A 20,757-nucleotide genomic window follows, 5' to 3' on the forward strand; every position below is an offset into this window, starting at 1 on the left:
TTTTCTTTCTCAGCGCTCCAGAGTGCATGTCAGATACCCATCAGCTCTAGAATAGGCACAGCGTGAAACACTTTGAGAAGCTGACATTACATCAATAAGCCATATGTTCTTCTTTAATGGCCACAATGGGAGTCTCTTGTAAACAACAGGAGAAATTATCATGGATATTTAAAGGCTGAACATTTGCTTAATTTACTCTAAAGAGAAACATTACTAGTACCATTATGCTGGTCATATGTTAAACCATATACAGCATTAAAGATCTACGGTGACAGGTATGCAAACCAAATCACAGTCCCAAATGGACTGAAAACTATTTGCAGTCTTCCTTTACAGCAATGCAAGTTCCAGAGCTCATAATGTGACTGAATGATTTCATCAATGTGTTTTTCATATTTATATTGTGATTACAACTGAAGGTCCCTGCTCCCAAAAGCACAACGAAATATTGTTTCCCCTCCCAATATCACCACCATGCATTGTTATAAATGCACCCGAACAAACTACTAAAACATTCCTGCAAGGCTTTATAAAAGTCATAAAGGCTGGATATTCCTAAGTCTTCGAACTGTGCTGAAAACCCTCATTTTTAAACACGTTTTTGTGTGTATATTTCAGTTTTCTTGAAGAAAGCCATCTAAACAGAGTAACCTACAATTATGCTTTGCTTTTACAATAGCTCTAGCACTTCTGTTAATCAGGAAAACGCAGATCCTGGATGCTCTTGCCAAATTTAGACAGTTCTACAGTTTTACATGTTATGTACCTATTCTCTGGTAACTGCTGAAATCATGTCCTTTAGTAATTAACACACTGAAATCCACACGTTATCACCCTCAGCAACAGCAGGCTCTCGGGCACATAACTTTTTATGTAATAATAAAGCTAGTCTGGAGTGGGGAAAAATATACGCAACTGCACGCTAGGAAAACACATAAGATAACTCCACCAAACATCATCTGCACCAGTTTTAAAAGCAAGCAATCAGAATACAAGAGGAGGAATTTCAACTGTGTTTGCGCTTTGCTTTTTCCATTTACTGCAGTAACAGACTGTTCTGTCGCACTCACATGGCTCTTCACCAGTTACACTTGCAAAACCCAGAGTCGTTTGCAGAGGGAAATCAGCAGAGCAGCTGTCAACAGAAGAGTAAACGTGATGGTCCCAGTATCATCGCCCAAGCAAAATGTTGACTTAGAAACTCCAGCAACATGGCAAGGCTTACCAAAGGCTCCACAAGCCCACTGCAAACTTTTATTTTAAAGGTTTCATGTTAGGATTTCATCTCCGATTGACCACACATATCAGAAAAGCATGGGATTGTTGTTACCTCTTAGGAATGCAGAATACACCTCACATGTACGTAGAGGGCAGTACCTAGTCTAAGAATCAGTTAAATCTTCAGGAATGGGGTTCAAACAGTAGTTAAAGACGCAAGTGTCCTGCTGTCCCTTTACACAGGGGACATCTTCCACCCTGACACAGACCAACCAGCTTCTTATCTCTCAGTGCCCACTGTTCTGGGCACCAGACAGAAACAGCCCAGGCTCTGCACTGTAATGCTTATTTCTGAAGCTGGTATTTCAAGTGCTTACACTTCCAGGGCTTAGCTTAAAGAGCGCTTCTCCAATGCAATAATTTTGTTGTTCTGTTTTAGACTGTTCCCCAGCACAGCCTTGCCGACTGCTTTCAAAAACGCGTGAAGCTGTGTCCACGTTTATCTGGTTGTACCAGTTTGTCATCAATCCTTCCTTAGTAAATTAGAAAAGTCACCCATGAAGTGAGCTGGGGAAACAGCATCATCCGGTGCTCTCCCGTGTAATGCTGCAGCACACGACTAAAAATAGCTGCTGCCTTCCACTCCAGAGATGGAAGCTTCCCGAGAACAAGGCATTTCTATACTCGGGGTGTACACATGATACACAGTACTGGGATATACCACCACTTGTCCGTATGTAAAGTGGATAGATTTGTAATATTTCCCCAACCTAAAAGCTATCCCAGCCACACAGCTAGTACGCTTCTAGTAAACACGCTTCAGCCTCCCCCACCCCCAGCTTGAGCAGTTGTATTTTAACTCATGTTTTTTAAATTCTATCTCCACAACTGCTGAAGCAGCTCTGTGTTTCTGGTAATCTTTTTTGAAATATAAGAAAGTGAAAAATGTTTCAGGAGAAGTTTTGGAACCTCTTCAGATATTTTTTTAAAAAACATATTTTGTTGAAATAAAAGCAAACAACAAGTTTTTGATCTCAGCTGTCATATACAAATCTGGACCATTCCCCATTTAGACAGAAAAATAGAATCAGAGTCTAAAACTCTTAGCAGGACAACCTCAATACTATGCAGGCTTATGCAACAGGGACAGTTGCAATCCCTGTCCCACAACAAAACACGACAACAGATGAAACACAACTGCCTCTGGGCAAGGATGGGCAGAGCATGAATGTCCCTCGCTCAGAAGGGGGCAGAAGCTGGAGGGATGCTCCCTGACAAAGGGAAGGGACCCACTAAATCGAGGGATGGGAGAAGCGATCACAAAAGTTTAAAATACAAATATACAACTATGAACCTGTTACAGGTAGTAGAGGCTGGTAGTCTGAAGGAAGCTGCCATTGAGCAGAGGAGCAAAGCTGTGGCACAGCTTCCTTAGAAGCTCTGACAATTTTGCATTGAACATCTGCTAAAATGGTATTTGGTCACTCTGCAAAAAGTAAGTTTATGACGTGTTGCTCACAGTAACGATGAGCTGCGTTTGGCAATGCAGCAAGCTGCTCCCTGCCCCATGTTTCTGTGAGACCCACGAGACAAGCAGTGCTGGATCTGCCTCGTTGCATGGCTGGTCTCCCAGCAGCACAGAAACACCACCAGGAACAAGGAGCTCCTCATCTCACCTCACCTGCCTGCTCAGGGAGTTAGAGGGACCAGTGCTTTGCCTGTTCAAATTCAGGAAAACTGTGTTTGAAGAGCTTTGCTGAGCACAGCCAGCATTCTGTGAACAGCAGCAGAGCTCTAATTAACAGCACAGACTTCATCTCAGCATACTGTTTTAAAAGAAACTTAAAAGTACATGAATACTCCAAGTTCAATCCATAAGGCAAAGAGCTGAATCACAGACTCTGACAAGGCAGTCCCTGGAAAGCAGCTATATTATACGCTCCGTTTCTCACTCCAGGAGCATCTTAAGTCCAACATGTAGCAGCTCTATATGGAGATAAGCTGAAAGGAAATGCCAGTTTCACCCATGAGGAAAGTTCAAATCTGGAGTCTAATTAACTTCACAAATCTCCCTTACCTCTAGTATAGGAAAATTGGAGTCAAGTCAGGCAGTGTCTCTCTGTATTTCTGCCAGACATCTAGATTTCAGACAACAGCATTTCTCCTGAGCCTTTCCACAAAGCCCAAAGTGCAGCCAGGAACAAGCGAGGATGCCAGCTGACCCAGGCTGGAGGGCTGCCCACCCTCCGAGGTCACTTCAGAGCCATGTGGTGCCCTCTTTGGACAGCACTCTCCCAGGAGCACAGCTGTACTGTCCCACAAAAGGACCTCTAGCATCACTTCACAACAGAGCAAGGCTGATGCCTGGAATATTCCCAGCCTGCTCCAGCAACTAGAATTGCATGGGATCACAGGTCTATTTCATCCCCTATAGAGTAAGTCGCCCCTAAGCATAGTCTTATCCCAATAGTGAGCAGATGATCAAGGTGAGGCCTTCTGTACATCCACGTTTCCTTCTCCATTAGCACAGCATCTCACATCGCTTGTTCCCAGGATTGGAGAAATATTGCCAAGAGATCCTTATTTATGCATACCCTTCCAACCACATATATGAGTTCCCCTATTTTGATAGGGCTTTGATTTGCCCCTCTATAAGGGTTTGCACTTTCAGGTTCCTGCATTCTCTTAGGACACTTTATTTTGCCTTAGCCCAAAATCTTAGAAGGAGAACCCCTGGCAATTTCCACTGTACCTTTGAGAACTTAGTCATTAGTGTCATTGGCTTCAAATTTGATACCAAACCTGGCATCAAGTATTCCAAGTAAAACAGTACAGGTCTGAACAGGCCTAGGAAAAAAGGAAGCTCAGCCCAAACTGAGGCAAGACTTCAAAACTATTCCCAACCCACCCGATACAGAAGCTGTCTTCATCTGCATTGAATATTTTTGGAGGAAAAAGTGCCACTGCGAGTTACCACGCAGAGCACAGAACTCTTCAGTGGCAGAAACGCAAGCTTCCTCAAAAGACCAAAACATCCACCAATTCAAATAGTGGCGACAAAAGTGCGTCTGTCGGTCTCAATGGGATCTCTTACAATGCTTATAGGCAGTTTGAGCAAAGATGGAAGAGACTGGTGTATTTGGGCTGAGAGCAAAAGCATCTAAGATGGAGGCGTGAGTAGCTTTCATAGAGATCAATTTAACAGAGGAGCAGGAAGTTTTTGCTTTTCCTTGGGAGGGGAAAAAGGACAGAGAGGGGTGCAGGTAAGAGACTTACTTCAGATAAGCACCATCCTCCAACTTTATGAAGTCTTTCCAGTTGGATAGAGAAAGAAAAAGCTCGTGTCTCTTAGGCAATCTGTTCTGCACAGAATTGGATACAGAGGTGGGACACAACACAGAGGTTCTGAACACCATGAAGATCTGCCCTTCAAAGCCATCAGGGCAGTTTCACAGTCAGATAGCAGTGCCTCCCACCTACACACACGCTTAGTATTTCACCATATTGCAACTAAAACCACGAGAAGCCAACCTGAATCCTTGTTCAAGAAAGCACTGTGCAAAAGCTGCTTTGAACATGGCAGCAAGAGAAAAACATACTAGCATACCCTGCTCTCAACTAAGCAGCACTGAACCTGACTTTTCTAGGAATAGTAACTAGTGGAATTAGCTTGATTTTACCGGAGAGGAAGGAAGACACTGGGTTTTGTCAAAAATTCTCATTTCCTACTTGTCAGGCTTTCCTTAAACTACCCGATGTTCCTGAGAAACTTGCAACCCCAAAGACAGACTTTAAGCACCCCCACTCCTAATACCGATTCAAGCAGGGATTCAGTGCTATTCATTTGAATACCATTCAGTCAGGGAGACTGAAACAATAACATATGTGAAACAGCTTGAGTCTTGAGGATGTGAACTATACAGAATTAGTTAGCAGAATTTTTTTTTTTAAACCCACACACTCACCATAACATTCATTTAGTAAATCTGAATAACAACTGTATTCAACAGCAACACAATCTGCATGCGAACATTCTGTGAAAAGACAGACTAAATTCCATGAATCAATAATTTGTTTCAATTGTCTTGGCTCTGTTTACTATCTACACCATGTTTGATGAGTCTTAACTTATTAATGTTGGACATCCTCTGTTTTAAATCTCTGCATGGGGCTCTGAGTGAACAAGGCCTGTGTTTACTTTGACTTCAAAGAGAATTAAGCATCTGCAGAAGTGTTTTCCAGACTGAACTGCACTTTATTAGCTCTGCTGTCATAAGTTCAGGAAAAAAAAAATCACCACATCTAAATTTGAGACAAGAGACCCTTCATTTAATATATCTCCTATTCTGCAAAACAATACTATTTATATAACGTTGGTATCCTATTTAATATTGTAGTTAAATTAGCCTAATAACTATTCAATATTTGTTATTACCATTACAATGTTGGCATGTTGATTCCTAGTACTGACAGAGCTGCCTGAAACATCGACTGTTTACAACATTTGTTCTAGCTAAAGAGATTTGATAGAATTTGCTAATCAACTGCAACCACTTCCCACCCATAAAACTGATGCAAAGAAGGGGAAAAAACAGCTAGTGGGATCGAAAGACATAAACACTTTTACTTATAACTCTGTAAAGAGAAATCCCTCTCTCTCCATATGGTTTTCTCTTGGCTCTTAATCATCTTTTCATTGGCTTCCAGCTGGCTGTCTCACTATCATCTAGCAGTATCACTAGCAAGACCAACTTGTTATGCCAAAGCCAGGCGCAGAGAGACGAGCGCTGCAGAGCGGCATGATTGGATGCAGCACGCTACGAGGGGCAAATCTAGCATAAATGATGCATGGCAGGGTCACTTCACTTGCCTCAGCAGAGCAACCACTGCTGCGTTCCCAAAACACAGCAGCAGGTCTGCGTTTGCACTTTTTAGGAGCAGGAGTGAAGAACGACTACTACAATTGAAACTACAGGGAAATTCTGCAGGCAGAAGTGTAATTACCTGAGTGGGAATTCTGGCAGAAAACCCAAACCTCTTTTCGCTCCTTAAATAGAAACAAATGCTGTGCAGTCACCATGGAGAGATTACGTACAGCATTTGGATCACATGCGGCACTGAAATACAACACACACACACAAAACAGCCATGGAGCTGGTTTAGCGCTGCACAGCCAACAGTCACTTCTCCATTGACTACAGCCACACAGTCAGCGGCTCCCCTTTAGCTATCTTCCCCTCCCCAGTCTTACAAATATTAAGTTATATGTCAAAAATCAAGTGCCACGTTAAAGGCCAGCTCTGCAAGCTGTTTAGCCCATCTGTGAGGTACCTAGAGCTTCACATGGAAGAGCCTGAGATGGAAGTCCTGACAAATTTACCCACTACCACGCAGGTAAGATTTCAAGTTGGGAACAGAAGAAAACCCCAGGGAGAGAAGGCACTATACAATGCTGTCTGTGAAAGTCTACTTTGATTTAGCTAAGCAACCAGTCTTTGAAGTGTAGCAGTTCTCACGTGGTCTGCAGAGGCTTTGACTTCAGTTGCAAGATTTCCCAGTTTCAGTCTGTGTTCAGCATCTCTGGTTTCCAGCCACCTTATGCAGCCAGGCCCAACCTCCTCATCTCCCTCCCTGTCCATTCCCTCTGCCCACTCCACAACTCAGCTCATTTCTTGTCTTGCACACCCACCAGCCTCCCCAGTCAGCCCCAGCTGCTGCCTCCATCTCCTGGGATAGATCTTTCCCCCCCAACTCTATCACCGATGTCTCTAGCAGACAGTTTCCTCCTTGGGACCATGGCAGCACCCCGGGGAAGAGTCACCAGAGCACAAGGGAAAAACGGGCACCCTTTTCCCTCTTCAGGCACGGTATGGGCTGCAGTCTTTCAGAGTCCCTTTGGCCTCAAACTCTCTCCCAAGCAGCTACTTGTGCTCACCAATAGTCACTTCCTCTGTAGCTGCCCAACTATTTAGTCCTATTTTCAAAGAGAAATGTGGCTGCTTAGAGTCCCTGAAAAATCCACCCTGTCGCTTTCTATTGTTTGAAGTCAGTAGGAATATCATCAGGCTAAAAATGTCAGAAATTTGCCTCTCTCCCTCCAATCAGCCAAGCTTTGTTTTCTTAATAACTTCAGCCAGCCTCCAAGCCTTAGGAGAGTGCTTTGTATCTGCGTACATGTCAAGCTGATGATACTACGTGGGAATCTTTCGCTTACTGAGACCAGCAAAGTGCTGCTGTGTATCAGGAATGCCATTCCACGGATAGCCTTTTTCTCACCTCTCTGCAGCAGCTCACTAATTTAGGAGCGTAAATCAGAGACAGCTGATAAGGCTGTAGGCACCAACATGTCCCACCTCCCATTCAGTTTTCCTAATCATCCTGCAAGCCACCAAACAGCTTAAGCTCTTAAGAGTTTTGAAAACAACTTTGCTCATTTTCCAATCTACGTACATTTCTATTTCCTCCACATAACACCCAGCAATTATAAAAACAGCTGTTTCTGATTTTGTAGAGATTTTTCTCCAGTGTGCACATCCCTGAGACTGGCTCTTGTTTTCATTCTCACAGGGCAAGGCATTAAAAGACCTGTACTTTTTTTCCCCTTCCCACCATTACTAGCCTTCTCACAGCTCCTCTTTCTCTCCCCTTTCAATGTTGTGCTTCACATAGGCTCTGTTTTCCATGGGTTTCCTTAAAGGGTAGTATCCTGTATTTGCATTTATGAAGAACTATCCTCTATTTTTCAACCAACACCACACATCCTGGTGTCTTGACTGTACTGAAACTTGCTCACTCTTAATTTTACAGATCGATGAAAAGCTGCTAAAATGAGAGGAAGATTTCTATCGTCAGCATCTTGAAAGCCTGTAGCTCCAATTGTTCAAAAACATACTGTTCACCACGTCAGTTTAATCATGTGCATAAGATATTAAAAGATCAGGCTCTAAGTGCAAATTCTGCCGAGATCTGAGAAGGTTCTTTTCATAAATATGAATGAGGGCCAATTTCATGCCACTTGTTACATCCTGTGCGCTCTTATTTCTTCAAACTATCACTTGTCTTTCTTCTATATGCCAATAATCAATTATAAAGCATAAATCATAAAGCTTATCCAGTTTTTGATGATGCTACAGCCTACAATTTTACATTTAGCCAATTTTCTTACTTTGGTAACTGACATTCAGTTTCCATTTTATCACCTTATTTGTGTTTGAAGGAACAAACAAAAGTCACCTTTTTGCAAGGATTAAAACTCCGCCTATTATTTACTTATAAACAAGTTTTCAAACCGCACCATCACAGCAAGCATTTAATCAGGAATGCAAACAAGAAGCTCAGCCCGTACGTCATGTTCTGCCGTGCACGAAGCAGCACGCGTTATTTCAGCATTATCACATACAACCCGCAAACTGGGAGGCCAGCGCAGGAAGATAGAAGCAGTCACACACACGCATGCTCTGAGCTGGGTGGAGATGCTGGCTACAACCTGGAAGCCCTACAGCAACCTTCCTGCTGTGCTTTGCGCAGTGAAAGGCGGCGCACTGAGGCAGGGAAGATCACTTTAGGCTCACTGCCATGCAAATGAGTTTATTCAGCTTTCCAACCAGACCAGCCGAGGATTTGGACTGGAGACAAGAGGAACACACATGGGGCTGCCTGCAGCCATCCATCCAGAGTGATCTCTTAGACTGGAGTCACCCTGTCTCAGTGTTGGGGTTCATTTGATTCTGGAAATTCACCAGCCTTACTACTTGGAAGACATTAGTCATGTAAACATCTCCATTTCTCCTATATGGAAAAGAAATTTGGCAAGTTTTACAGAAAGTTTTCCACTATGAATCAGGGCAAGGTCACAAACTGACATTCATTTGTTACCGAGTTCTCAGGAAGTTAAAAAAAAAAAAAAAAAGAAAGTAATTCCTCACAGGTATTAATAATTACTTGGGTTTTTTGACTCTTTCAATTTCATATGAAGAATCTGTTTCACATGAATATCTGTGGAAAAAAGATTAATTATTTCTTCTAACTATAACAGCTGATGATCTCACCACAAGTGACCCAAGACATGATCTTCAACTGACAACACTGCCTTAACATTGCTCTGGTATCTTTTATAACAACCCCTTAAAAGTATAAACCGTAGCTGATTTTTTTTCTTTTTTTTAAATCTCCTACAGACATCTACTTCTAAGGATGTGGGCAGACTCAAAACAGTTATCAAGAAATTGCACAATGATCTCAAAGGATGCTTAAAACATTTTCCCTAGTCATAGCCTGTCCCTGCCGCCTGAACTACCATTTACTCCCCATTTAAAAGCTTGCCTTGCGGCTTGGAATTCCAGATTCAGCAATGATCTTTTCCAATTGCTAACGGTGCTGAAGAATACCGAAGAAACCCAAACAGAGACTAAAATGTGTGTGTATTTTACATGACACTATCTTGTTGACCTAAAAAAAAAAAAAAAAAAAAGAAAAAAAGAAAAAGGAAAAGAGGCTGGAGATACTCAAGTGTCTCTGCTTGAGTTCCCACGGGAGGTTCACTAACCCCCTGCATGACCTGCAGGGATTTGCTGTGCTCAGACCGACATCCCAAGCTGCACAGAAGAAACCCATTCCCTCTCAACTTCAGATGAGGGCGCCTGGGCAGAGACGATGACGTCTGTACACCAGGACATAAGAAGAAAGCCTTCTGTGGTGTTATTTATTGTAGCAACAGGCCCTGGCAACAATTAGACTCCATGGTGATAACGACTAACCAAGCTCCCAAGAAGTGACTAGGGCATTCCTACTCCCTGGATTTGCAGCAAGAAGCAGATGGTCACAGTTTCACCATGGGCTGCAATATTTCTAACAGGGTCGCTGTCGCACAGCTGTCTTCTGAGGAGCTACAGAACAACCAGGAAGCCAAAAGCCAGGTAGTGACTTCTTCCAAACAGACTCTGTAGAAAGTATGTTAGATGTCTTCTATGTCTGTGCGAGTGTACAAGGACATATACATATAGAGAAATGGTTTTGCTGGTGTTAACGGTAGCTCTGAATCTGTCAGGGAGCTCTTTAAGAGAAGTGCTATCACTCACTCAGCTTAATACAACCCTTAATGCTATAGGGGAAGCGGACTCACACCATTTGGCCACACACATGACCTGATTTTGCAGGACCTGAAAAGTGTCTTTTCACAGTCTGTCTCACTTGCCTCATTAGAGATAGGATTAGAGGCATCTACCTCCCACACCAGTGATGAATTACAACACTGCAGCAAGGTGGGGTTTGCCTCAAAAAGTTATTATGAGGCAGGGGGCTCGTATATATGCGCAAATATTCTAGGATAAACGTGCACAGCCACTTTGTGAAGTTTGCAGAGTTGAGTTGGCTCAAGCCCAAACATACAGAGAAGAGACAAGAATACATCTAGACTCTAATCCTGCATTCTTTGGAGGTTCAAAGCTATTGTTTAGAAGGTGCAGAAGTTAACACCTTACCAAGTGCTAATTTAAAACAATTTTAAATTTCTAACAATGAGCCACATACAGAAGGCACTTAAAGTACTGAAAAAATACTCCAATGCAGGCCACGGCATTATGGACACACTTAGGTTTAAGGTCATTGCTTCCTTTCCAAAATGCTCCAAGAGACCTTTCCTCACCATCAACATCCACCTGTGACAGAACATAGATACGTATGAGGAACACCTCTGTCTTCCACTCCCCTCTGAAGCTGCCGATTCTACGAGACTATTTAGATACTACCTTAAATGTTTATAAGCCCAAGGAGCTTTTCTCATTTGTTCCATTTTCTTGTAGACTAAAAATGACAGCATTGCTGGAACAGAGGCTGTCCCCTCACAGGATGGGGCAGCTTGGCCAAGGGGCACTTCAGAGGATGGAGACAAACTTGAAGATGAGACCAGTGAGGCAGACTCCCATGAGGAAAGATTTACATCTTCTCAGAAAAGCAGCAATGCACAAAGCACAGGTAAACACTAACTGAAGTTCCTACCAGCTCCACAAATGGGGACCCAGGAGCAAATAATCTTGAAAGTCTACTGCTACAGCCACCTTCTATACCCAGAAACATTCTGCTGCCACGCAGCAAGGATTGAGTTCTTAGCACTGGTTTAAAACCATGCAATAGTTGCAGAAGGTTTTTCCTAGCTGATGATTATGTTCTGCAGCATGACTCAACCCTCACTACCAGAACAGGCAGCAGGGTAGATATTTTTCCTGGCAGAAGCCTGGAACAGACCAAGAGCACAAACTCAGCCTTGTCCCCAGAAGTAGCCCTCTCTAACTGGGATTACAGCACACTGGGAAGAGGCATTGCCCACACGAACGCTGTCAGTCTGCTGCTACTGTGAGGTGTTTTTTACAACAGAATGGTCCATACAATGCCCGTGACCAGCATCAGATAGAGACAGTAAGTAAATACTATGTTATTCTGCAAGTTCGCAAGAGTTGCAGGGCCAGTTATCACATAGAGAAAGCTACAAACATTTCAGAAGTCATCATGACGATAAGCAAAGGTCTGCTGCAAATTTTTTTTTTTTTTTTTTTTTGAGTACAAGTGAACACGTAAACCCAAACTTTTCTATAATCTCAGGATACCATTGTAGTAAGAATTGCTAATGGAAAAGCAGCACCATCTCTGGCACATTCAACCCCCCTAATTTTGTAGTTTAACTCTTGTATATTTCAAGTGCCATGAACAGCTTACGTTTCACAAACACACTAAATGGAAGATCTACAGTAGTTGTTTACTCTTTGTATAAACAAGGGTTGTAATACAATATTTCAAATTGAACACAAAAGGAATAATTACTGGTGTTTGCTATTCATTAAAGAGGACTTGACTCACAATGCCACAGAAGGACGTGACGAAAGGATTTCATTTCATATCGAACAAAATTATTTGCTTGTTCTGAAATACAGTGTTTCATTTGCTTTCAAGCTCCTTTTCATCACACTTGCCGAAAAGATAACTTCACAGGAAACTTCTAAACAGAAAAAATTTTAAATCGCACTTCAATCTTCTGTTTCAAGACAAAAAAACCATACCACACCACAATATTTCAGCTACATTTTTCTCCTGAATGAATAGATTAGTAAAATCAGTACAAATTCACATCACTTGTCAACGTTGCCCACTCATCATGCTTTTATTTTTTGCCAAGATATCTTTTGCTATATACTGGCTTCTAACATTTACGTGTGCTGACTGACAGCTGAACCCCAGTGCTTTTTGTGTGACCGGTTCTGTTATTTTAGGAGAGGTATGGAGTCAGCTCCTACAAGATGGTAGATATTCTGTATTTTTGTTTTACAACTTAGAAATAAGCCAACGTTGTCATACTCCCCCCTGCTTATAAAGACTGGCAGACATCAAATAACCGCGATTTTGATTCGGTCCAAGCATTCTTCATACAAGAGCTCTAACTTCTGCCAACAGAGGTTGGGCAGATGGTAGAACTGCCAACTGAGGACTGAAAAACCTGATGGGTCTTGGCAATGAAGTTGTTCGTTGTTTATTCATGTCTAATAGGTGGAAACCCTTCTGAGTGGTTGTTTGGTTATCAAAATAATCTGGTTTTTATTCTTCATTGCTGTTTATAAATATATAATTAAGTGTTAGAATGCTTATGATCAGACTCAAATGTAGCAATGCTGTTACCACAAAAATCATAGACCACGAAAGCACGTGAAAGTTTGGGTTCATTTAACAGAAGAGCACAGTGATCTTTACAAGAAGGCCTATTAGTAGGCCTATACTATCCCATCCCAGCCTGGCTTTCTCTGACCAGCTCAGAGGACCCTTGAGAACTTGAATTGTAAAGAGCTTCCGTATGGACCCTTTTTTTGGAACATGCTCAAAAATTGGCTTCTCAGGCCTTTAGCACACACTTCCACACTTTTCCTGAACGTGCCCCTCTGGGCGCAACTGACTACAGTGAGAAACTGAACTAGGTGCCTGCACTGTTTGTCAAGCCACTAAAAAGCTTACTGCAAAGTTTAAGCAGCAAAGAGAGCCTCCAGCAGGCCTTCTCCGCCGGACGTTCTCAGTATGTAACCTCCTCAATAAAAACTCTGTCACTGGAAGTATTATCACGAAGTTTTGTTTGAATGCCAAGTGCTCTACAAGTTTTAATGTTTTCATCTTTTGAAGATGCACTGCTCACCAGCAAGTTCGTCAGTAAATCATGGCCCTTACAGGAAACAGAGAGGCAAAAACCATCAGACGTTCTTGAGGAGCTGAGGATGCAGGGAATAATCAAGAGCCCAAGTACTACTGCCAGGACCGCAGAAATGTATGAAAACAAGGTAAGTGTCATTATATGAGACAGGACCCCTGCTACAGCTCTCTGCTGTGAGAACCCCGAGATTCAATCTCTGCACACGCGAAGCATCCAGGCATATCTTCTCTAAGACTTTAGAAGCAAGTAGTTAATCAGAGAACCGTATTACAGAGATGTTAGTAGAAAAGAAGCTGGCAGCAGTTTTCAGATGCTTACAGCTTTTGGGCTTGTTTAAAATAGGGACAAAGGAGACACGACAGTACTTGCTTTTCGGAAAACTCACTGGAAGTTACATGCCACAAACTTGTTTCTCAAGTCTACGAAACTAGAAGAAATACTGCTGTCAGGGCTTATAATGACACTTAAATTAAGGCCTCAGAAATCCTAAATATTCACACTTATGAGAAATCTACAATTCACAGTTGATCTCAGACTAAGAAACCACTACAAAATGGATTTTTTTAGAAAATTACAGAACTGGTATTTGACTAAGAAGCTAGCATCTGTTTTTTCATTCTGAATCATAACCTGAGGTTTATTTTGGCTTCTGAATTCAAGCTTATTCTTTGTTGTCCAAACATTATGTTAAGGATTAGATGCCTCTTCCAGATAGGTTTTCAAGTACAGATGTCAGGAAGAAGAAGGTATTCAGGGAGTTTGTAAGAAGTTTAACACATTAGCAGATGTGTGTCACCCAAAGCATGATCCCACCACCTCTGCTTGGACACAGGAACAATTAAAGCTTAAACCAAGGATGATTCTGAGTAGCTCTGTCATTTGAGGCAAGCCATTCACAAGTCTCTAACCTTGGCCATTTACGTTATTGAAGATCAAACAGAAACTTGCATAAGAAGGACTAAACGAGCAAATGCCACTGTACAGTCTGGCCACTGATGCTGCCTAACCCATTTCCTATTGCCAGCACTTGGGAAAACGGGGCTGGAGGGTCTCCGAGCCCAGCATCTCCACAGGCTTTCCTTACTTACCTCAGACAGATCTTTTTGAGTCTCTGAGAGGATTATCCCCTCTTTGGCTAAATTTAGGTAACACACTGCAGGCAGGTTTTTGTATTTTTCCCCCTTCATAAAATAGGCGAGTGTCTGTTCTATTTTTCCTCCTGTATTAAAAAGCTGTCTGGTATTAAATTACACCTACTCTTTTATTGACAGAAACTCAGTCTGTGCTATTTCTCCTTAAAGAATTTCTATCCTCCCAACAGGAGGAAGGCGCCTTTTTTTTTTTTTTCTCCCTTAAAAATCAGTACAGCTTTTAAAAATGAACCTTGTACTTTTCACTAACAAAGCCAACTTTTCCAAATGATATTTTGCATTTGAGCTGGGCCTACTGCTGGGCAACCTGCAAGTGAAAACATAAATCTATCACTAGCTGTTAACTATTAGCTCTCCCTTAGTAGCAATAGAAAATTTGGCCTTTGCTACCTCCTGTAAGAATGATTTATTCCCTTAGAGCTCAAATCCAGCAGATTACTTATGCACTGAACACAGATGCAGTAGAAAAGGTTTATTACCCAGACGTATTCCAAATTACAACATGCAGCTCTGGATTTTGAGCATTAACACACAGGTAAAGTCACAGCTGAAATTTTGGAATTGGCTGAGAATAAGCATGAAACTCTACGCTGAGTTTCAGTACACCACTAGGTTCAACGAAGAAGTGGGCTCACAGCTCACTACGAAAGACTAGTGCAACCAAGTCTGAGATTATTTTTACAATAATATTGGAGGTAGAGATATCCTTGCAAAAGCTCGCCTTTCCTGTGCATAGTTCTGCTCTGTGTAAGTATCTGCATCCCTTAATCCTTGGCAGCATTACCTGTCTTCTCAGGATTTCTTGCCATTGCCAACACTGTGAAACAGCTAAGCTAGAAGCCTTCAGTCTTTTGACCATCCCTCACTTTATCCCGAACACGGAACTTCAAGCACTACAGGTTAAAACACCCCATTATACCTGGTTTTAAGTGTTACTGCTCTAAAGGAGCGCTACTTTTGAGCGACATTTTACAGGTCTAGTGCAACAAAGCCAAGGAAGAGCGATACATGCCCATGCTAAGCCAGTCTCTACAATTTTAACCACGGCTTTTACTAAAAATGCCAGCAGAGCCAGAGCTTCCACCCACGATACAGGTATCTAGGCTTCTTTGTATGATTATGTTTCAGCATTTGGGGGGTGGGAAAGGGAGGTGGGAAGTAACTGCTCTTTTTCCCTCCAGTGCTTCAAAAAAATATTCTAGCTGATGTCAAATGTGAAAAAGTTTAATTCTCACCCCTAAAGAGTTACATTAAGCTCTTAATAAACACACCTACTCCCAAGAAGCAGCAGGAGTTGAATTATAGGCAGTACCTGACACTTTAGTTTGTTAGCCCACAAGCAGCTGTAAGAAAGTCTATTGGGCACCTTTTTTTCGCCAAGTCTACCTTTAAAGGCACTCCAATCTGTGTAAGCTAGAGGGTAAGGAAAAGGACCAAAAGCTGTAGTTTCAGAGTGGTCTATGGGAATTTGATCCATTTATCATGGGTTATCATTTACAAGGGACACACACAAGTTATTATTTTAGCGTTTCCATTGCTTTTAGCTTTTAATGTGAGTTTCTTGAAGCTTTGAGGACTCTTGATCTCTCAATACTGTTTAGCTCAAAGCTAAGTTCTTTTCTCAGCTTGTACAGACACAGAACAATCTGGAAAGCAACCTGCTTGCTGAATACTCTGTTTAATTTGGACATATTGGGAAGAATTTTCCATTCATCTCTTCCTATGGAGTCCAGAGTTTATCATGGGTAAGGAATGGCATATTCAGTCATACCTTCCCACTTTGGGCTTTTGCTAGAATGGCCTTTGTCATTAGAAAGAAGAGTTTCTTTTCTCCTTTTGAAAGAGTCTTTTGTTTCATTTTTATGATGACTGAACATGGCTTTGTTCGGATTTTGTGTGTGTCATCTGTATTCAAAACGTCTCCTTTGTATATCGGTTTTCTTCCTACTGAATCATGCTCCACCTTCATCTCACTAAATGAGTCATACTCTATACTATTTGCAGCACTTCACACTTCTGGCAGTGAGGCCTGACTTCTAGAGTTATTTATGGCAACAAAAGTCTGGGGAGCAGATAACTCAGGAAACTTGTAACAGGATAGTGATTATTTCAACCACAGGTCCTCAGTTTGGGTTTAACACTGCTAAAACTGCTTATCATACAGAAAATGGTAGAATTCAGCATCCTGACTGATCAAATAATCACCACATCTTTCTGGGAGTAAATGCTACCGTCAGCAGCGGAGCTTTAGGACTGGGCTGCATTGGACTGCTGATTTGTATGCAGCAGAGGCCAGCAGTACCATGATTATGAAGCTCTAACAAAATCATTCTTAAGTCTCTTCAGCAGTAATAAAGTAACTTCCCTAAATACTTAGGGCCTCATTACCAAATCCCCACATCTGCTGGGTGTACAGCAACATCGCAAGCTTCACAGACGGCATTACTCAGCAGAAAATGGGAATTCTCGCTGCAGACACCACTCGTTCATCAGCAGGCGCTGAGGTTACGAGCACATCATTATTTCTATGCTTTCATCGGTATCACAGTCCATCACCTCCATACAGGAAAAAAGCAGAAGGCAAGAAGCAAAGTGTCACTCCAACATCAAAATATACTCTGCTGAAATTTTTTAATGTCTCTACAGAGAGACGCCCTGGAAAAGACGCAGAAGAAGCCACCAGCTATGCTGGAAAAAATTCAGTTTGGAAACAAGAAAGCGGGTGATTTTACAGCGAAGGACAATGAAGACTTCTGCTGAAGCAAAAAAACAGGTCATCTAATTCTGCTGTGTACTTTTCCACTGTTTGCTTTATCACCTAAACCCCTCTACTTTTTATAAATCAAGCTAATGCATACAGTTTATGTACAACCTACTACCAAAACCTGATTAATATCAGCACAGGGGGTCCTATATTCATTTCATAGATGCTGGAAGTCCAGGTTTATTTTTCTGGAAAGCCTGGAAGATTACTCTAAAAATATGCATAAGAGAAGAAACTTCTGGAACAGTTGTTTTTTTTTTTTCTCCTATAGCAAAAGATGCATCTTTCACGAACACCAGAATAAATTGACTAAATTCAGTGCTAACTGGAGTAACATTCAGATCACATTTGGGTGGAAAGATAGAAAGAACTGCTGTATGTGTTTGACACATATCTACTTCCATCCCTCATTACAAAGCATTGGGGTTTTCTGTTATACGTTAGGGAAGAGGAACTGAACAAAATGCCGTAACATATCACATTTTTTCCAGCAACTCTCCACCAAATTACAGGTAAACAGACTGAAAAGGACTGCCCAAGTTTTGAAAGTCAAGGAGGTACAAACGCCCCTTAGCCCTCACCTTTCGATGGCAAGCCAAGGGTACTGCTGAAGGAAATAGCCACAGTAGAAGCCACAAACAATTATAGTGAGGACTCCGTCATCGAGTCGGATAACTTACAGCTGCATCAATGAAGCAATCTGGATCTAAGCTGTCTTGCAAAAGTGAAGAATAGCTCTGCTCCTTGCAGCTGTCTTTTTGGGGCATAAGTGAATGATTTATCATGGAGCACAGCTGAGTCTTGCTGCTACGTCTCTTACCTGCAAAAAATGGTATCTAATCTTAATTGTTACACACTAATTGAAAGTAACAAAACAAATGAGAAGAGCCAGGAAGATGCAAATTGGTAACCAGACAGTCACTAAGTTCCAGCATCTACATGTTATTATGATTCTATCAAATTTATTTTTTTATTATTATTAAATATTATTAAGTTTAGCTCACTTTTTGGATGGCTCCATGAAAAGATATCCTTTCCCTAGGGAGTAGGGAACAGGAGGTTGGGAAAAGCATTACATACACATAGAAAGGCACAAAACTGTGCAGGGAAAAAGTTGCGACCAGCAGGGATTTGGGGTAGCAGAACATGGTGGGACCCTAAAAGTAAGACTTTTAACTTACTGTGCACAGCAACTAGCAAAGAGGTGAAAGCTTCAGATAGTAAGGTGACAACAGGCCCCAAGAACATCTGTTTGACAAGCATTCAGCATACAAGGGAAGGACAGAACAAATACTGAAACTACAACAGAGAAAACAACTAATGGGCTGAGATATACAAAGCACAGGTGGGTTGTCCCCATGGAAGGAGATGACTGTTTCTGTTACAGAATGGTCAGTCTTTTGACTTTGGAATCCCCCACGCCCTACCTCCAACGTGCACGCATTTACTAAAGCCGGCTCTTCCACAAGCTGCAGGTAGAGCAATCATGCCATTCCTGCTCTCCCTGCTACCAGCCCTGCCACGCTGTTCTGGTCCATCTCTAAATATGTCCATCCCCATTTCCATTTGGGCCACAGGCTCTACCCACCTCCCTCCCCATCAGTCCTGCACCATGCTCACCTCTGCTCCTACCCCAGCTTTTTACTTTCTTACCTCCAGCTACAGGTAACACATTCTTCCTTTCCACCTTCCAAGCCAAGGAAAATTCAGCTGCAGCACAGGACGGCTCCTCTCTTAAATCACAGGCCAGACACTGCAGAACAGACAAAAAGGTAGTCCCTATTTTTACAGTCTCGTGGTAGTTCTCCTTGTCATTCTAAGGAAGAAAAAAGCTTTCCACTACCTCTTCTCTTGCCAGACTTGCACGAAATCACTAAGGGGAGGAGCAAGAGCTCATCTCGTTTCCTGAGCAGCTGGGATCCCACCTGAGGAGCTGAGTAAGGCAGCTCATCAGAAAGAGCCTATTCTTTCAGCTGAGCTCCAGGCCTGGCCAAATTGGCAGGTTTTGTGAAAAAACTCTATTAGCAATAGAGAAGAAAACCTGAGAATCACCCTGTGTTGCCCAGAAAGAACAGTATTAAAACAGGAAAAAGAAAAAAAAAAAATTAAGGAAACAGAGACACTTTACTCAGCTGATTCAGAATCATCCCACAATCTGGCAAATAGAAGAAGTAAGAGATCTGAGGGTATGTTCTCACCACAGAGTTAACCTAGGCTGTTCACTGACTTTTGTCTCTTAGGTACTTTAAGCTAAGGCTACCTGGCCAGGCTTGGAATAAAAACTGGTGTGTGTATATATATGTGTGTGTATATATATATATCTATCTCCATAAGATTGCTACAAGTTAGAGTAATTTGCCTCCCCATCCAGTGAAGTTACTCAAGTGCTAATAGTCTCCCAGTGCCTTCCCAGAGTTTCAGAAGGACAAACGATGGTCTGTCCACAGCCAATGCCATTTCTTCCACTATTTCATGGATGAGGATCTTAGCTCCCTGCAGCACAAAGCCTGATAAGTTCCTGACTCCAACTCTGGAACCTGGTTCCCACCCGTCGCTGGGTCCAATCTGGGACTTGCCCAGTGCCTGACGGTGATGTCATCCTGGGAGCTTAATACGGTTTTGTATATACTGTATCTATTTAATTATTTTCCTTTTTATTTTATTCTTAATATTTTATTAAAGTAGTTTAGTTTCTTCTAAACTCGTAAATCTCTTTATCTCTCCTCCTCTTCTCTGTGCATGAGAGGCTGGGTGGGGGGGGGGGAGCATCTCTTGCCGGCCATTGGCCAATTTGGCCAAAACCACGACACCTTGTGACACAGAGAGAGAAGCACAACATCAGGAAAGGTGCCTTTTTGCAACAGGACCACTCATGTGCTCCTGCCTGGCTCATCTGTTTGTCAGACGTGATTGCTTGTCTCTCAAACCAACTATGCAGCAAAGATACCCTGAAAAAGGCAACAAGAAAATAGAGGGCTTTTGCAGGTGTCATAATAAGGTGACTAATAGCAGTCTACTTAGAAAAACTGCCTAGAATCAGAGACTGGAGATGAAGCTGTGGCACAGTGTAGTTCAACTGGTGGGCTGAGAAGTGATGCTGTCTAGCTTGTCAGCTTTACTTGGGGAGGGGACAGACCTGTTTCAGAAGTGAAACACTCAATTCTTCCTCTTGAGCACGTCTTAGAGTTTAAGCCTAGGTCAGGCACCTTTTCCATGTCCACCTCACAGGGCAGGGTGGGTGTGAAACGTAGATAGCCTGGTATATGCTTTGCCAAGGGGTTCTTGTGTTTTCTGGGTGCCACCATTAGACCAGTGGGAGTAACATTCTGAGTCTTTCTAGGATGCCTGTTGGAAGAGGCTGAACACTGTACAAGCAGTGGAAGGCAATCTCAGAAAAAATGCGTGTTGTTCACAACAACTTTAATTATTGCCTCTGTCAG

General features: G+C 42.3%; 2 protein-coding genes across 2 annotated transcripts in view; one reads left to right on the forward strand and one right to left on the reverse strand.

Annotated features, from left to right (window-relative positions):
- Window positions 1-20,757, reverse strand: part of ATXN1 (ataxin 1) — a 371,277-nt gene that overhangs the window by 328,271 nt on the left and 22,249 nt on the right. The window contains exons 3-4 of the mRNA XM_074575863.1: window positions 18,971-19,070; window positions 17,899-18,137 (exon numbers count right to left, since the gene is read on the reverse strand). The gene's annotated coding sequence lies outside the window, so the exon portion shown is untranslated. The remainder of the gene's footprint in view (window positions 1-17,898; window positions 18,138-18,970; window positions 19,071-20,757) is intronic.
- Window positions 9,348-18,027, forward strand: STMND1 (stathmin domain containing 1). The gene is given in 7 exon segments (XM_074575876.1): window positions 9,348-10,133; window positions 11,019-11,190; window positions 13,375-13,529; window positions 17,200-17,295; window positions 17,297-17,326; window positions 17,736-17,989; window positions 17,991-18,027. Coding segments are annotated over 7 exon segments (828 nt in total). The 5' UTR covers window positions 9,348-10,049.

Source organism: Larus michahellis, chromosome 2, assembly GCF_964199755.1.
Source record: "Larus michahellis chromosome 2, bLarMic1.1, whole genome shotgun sequence".
NCBI classification, from domain to species: domain Eukaryota; kingdom Metazoa; phylum Chordata; class Aves; order Charadriiformes; family Laridae; genus Larus; species Larus michahellis.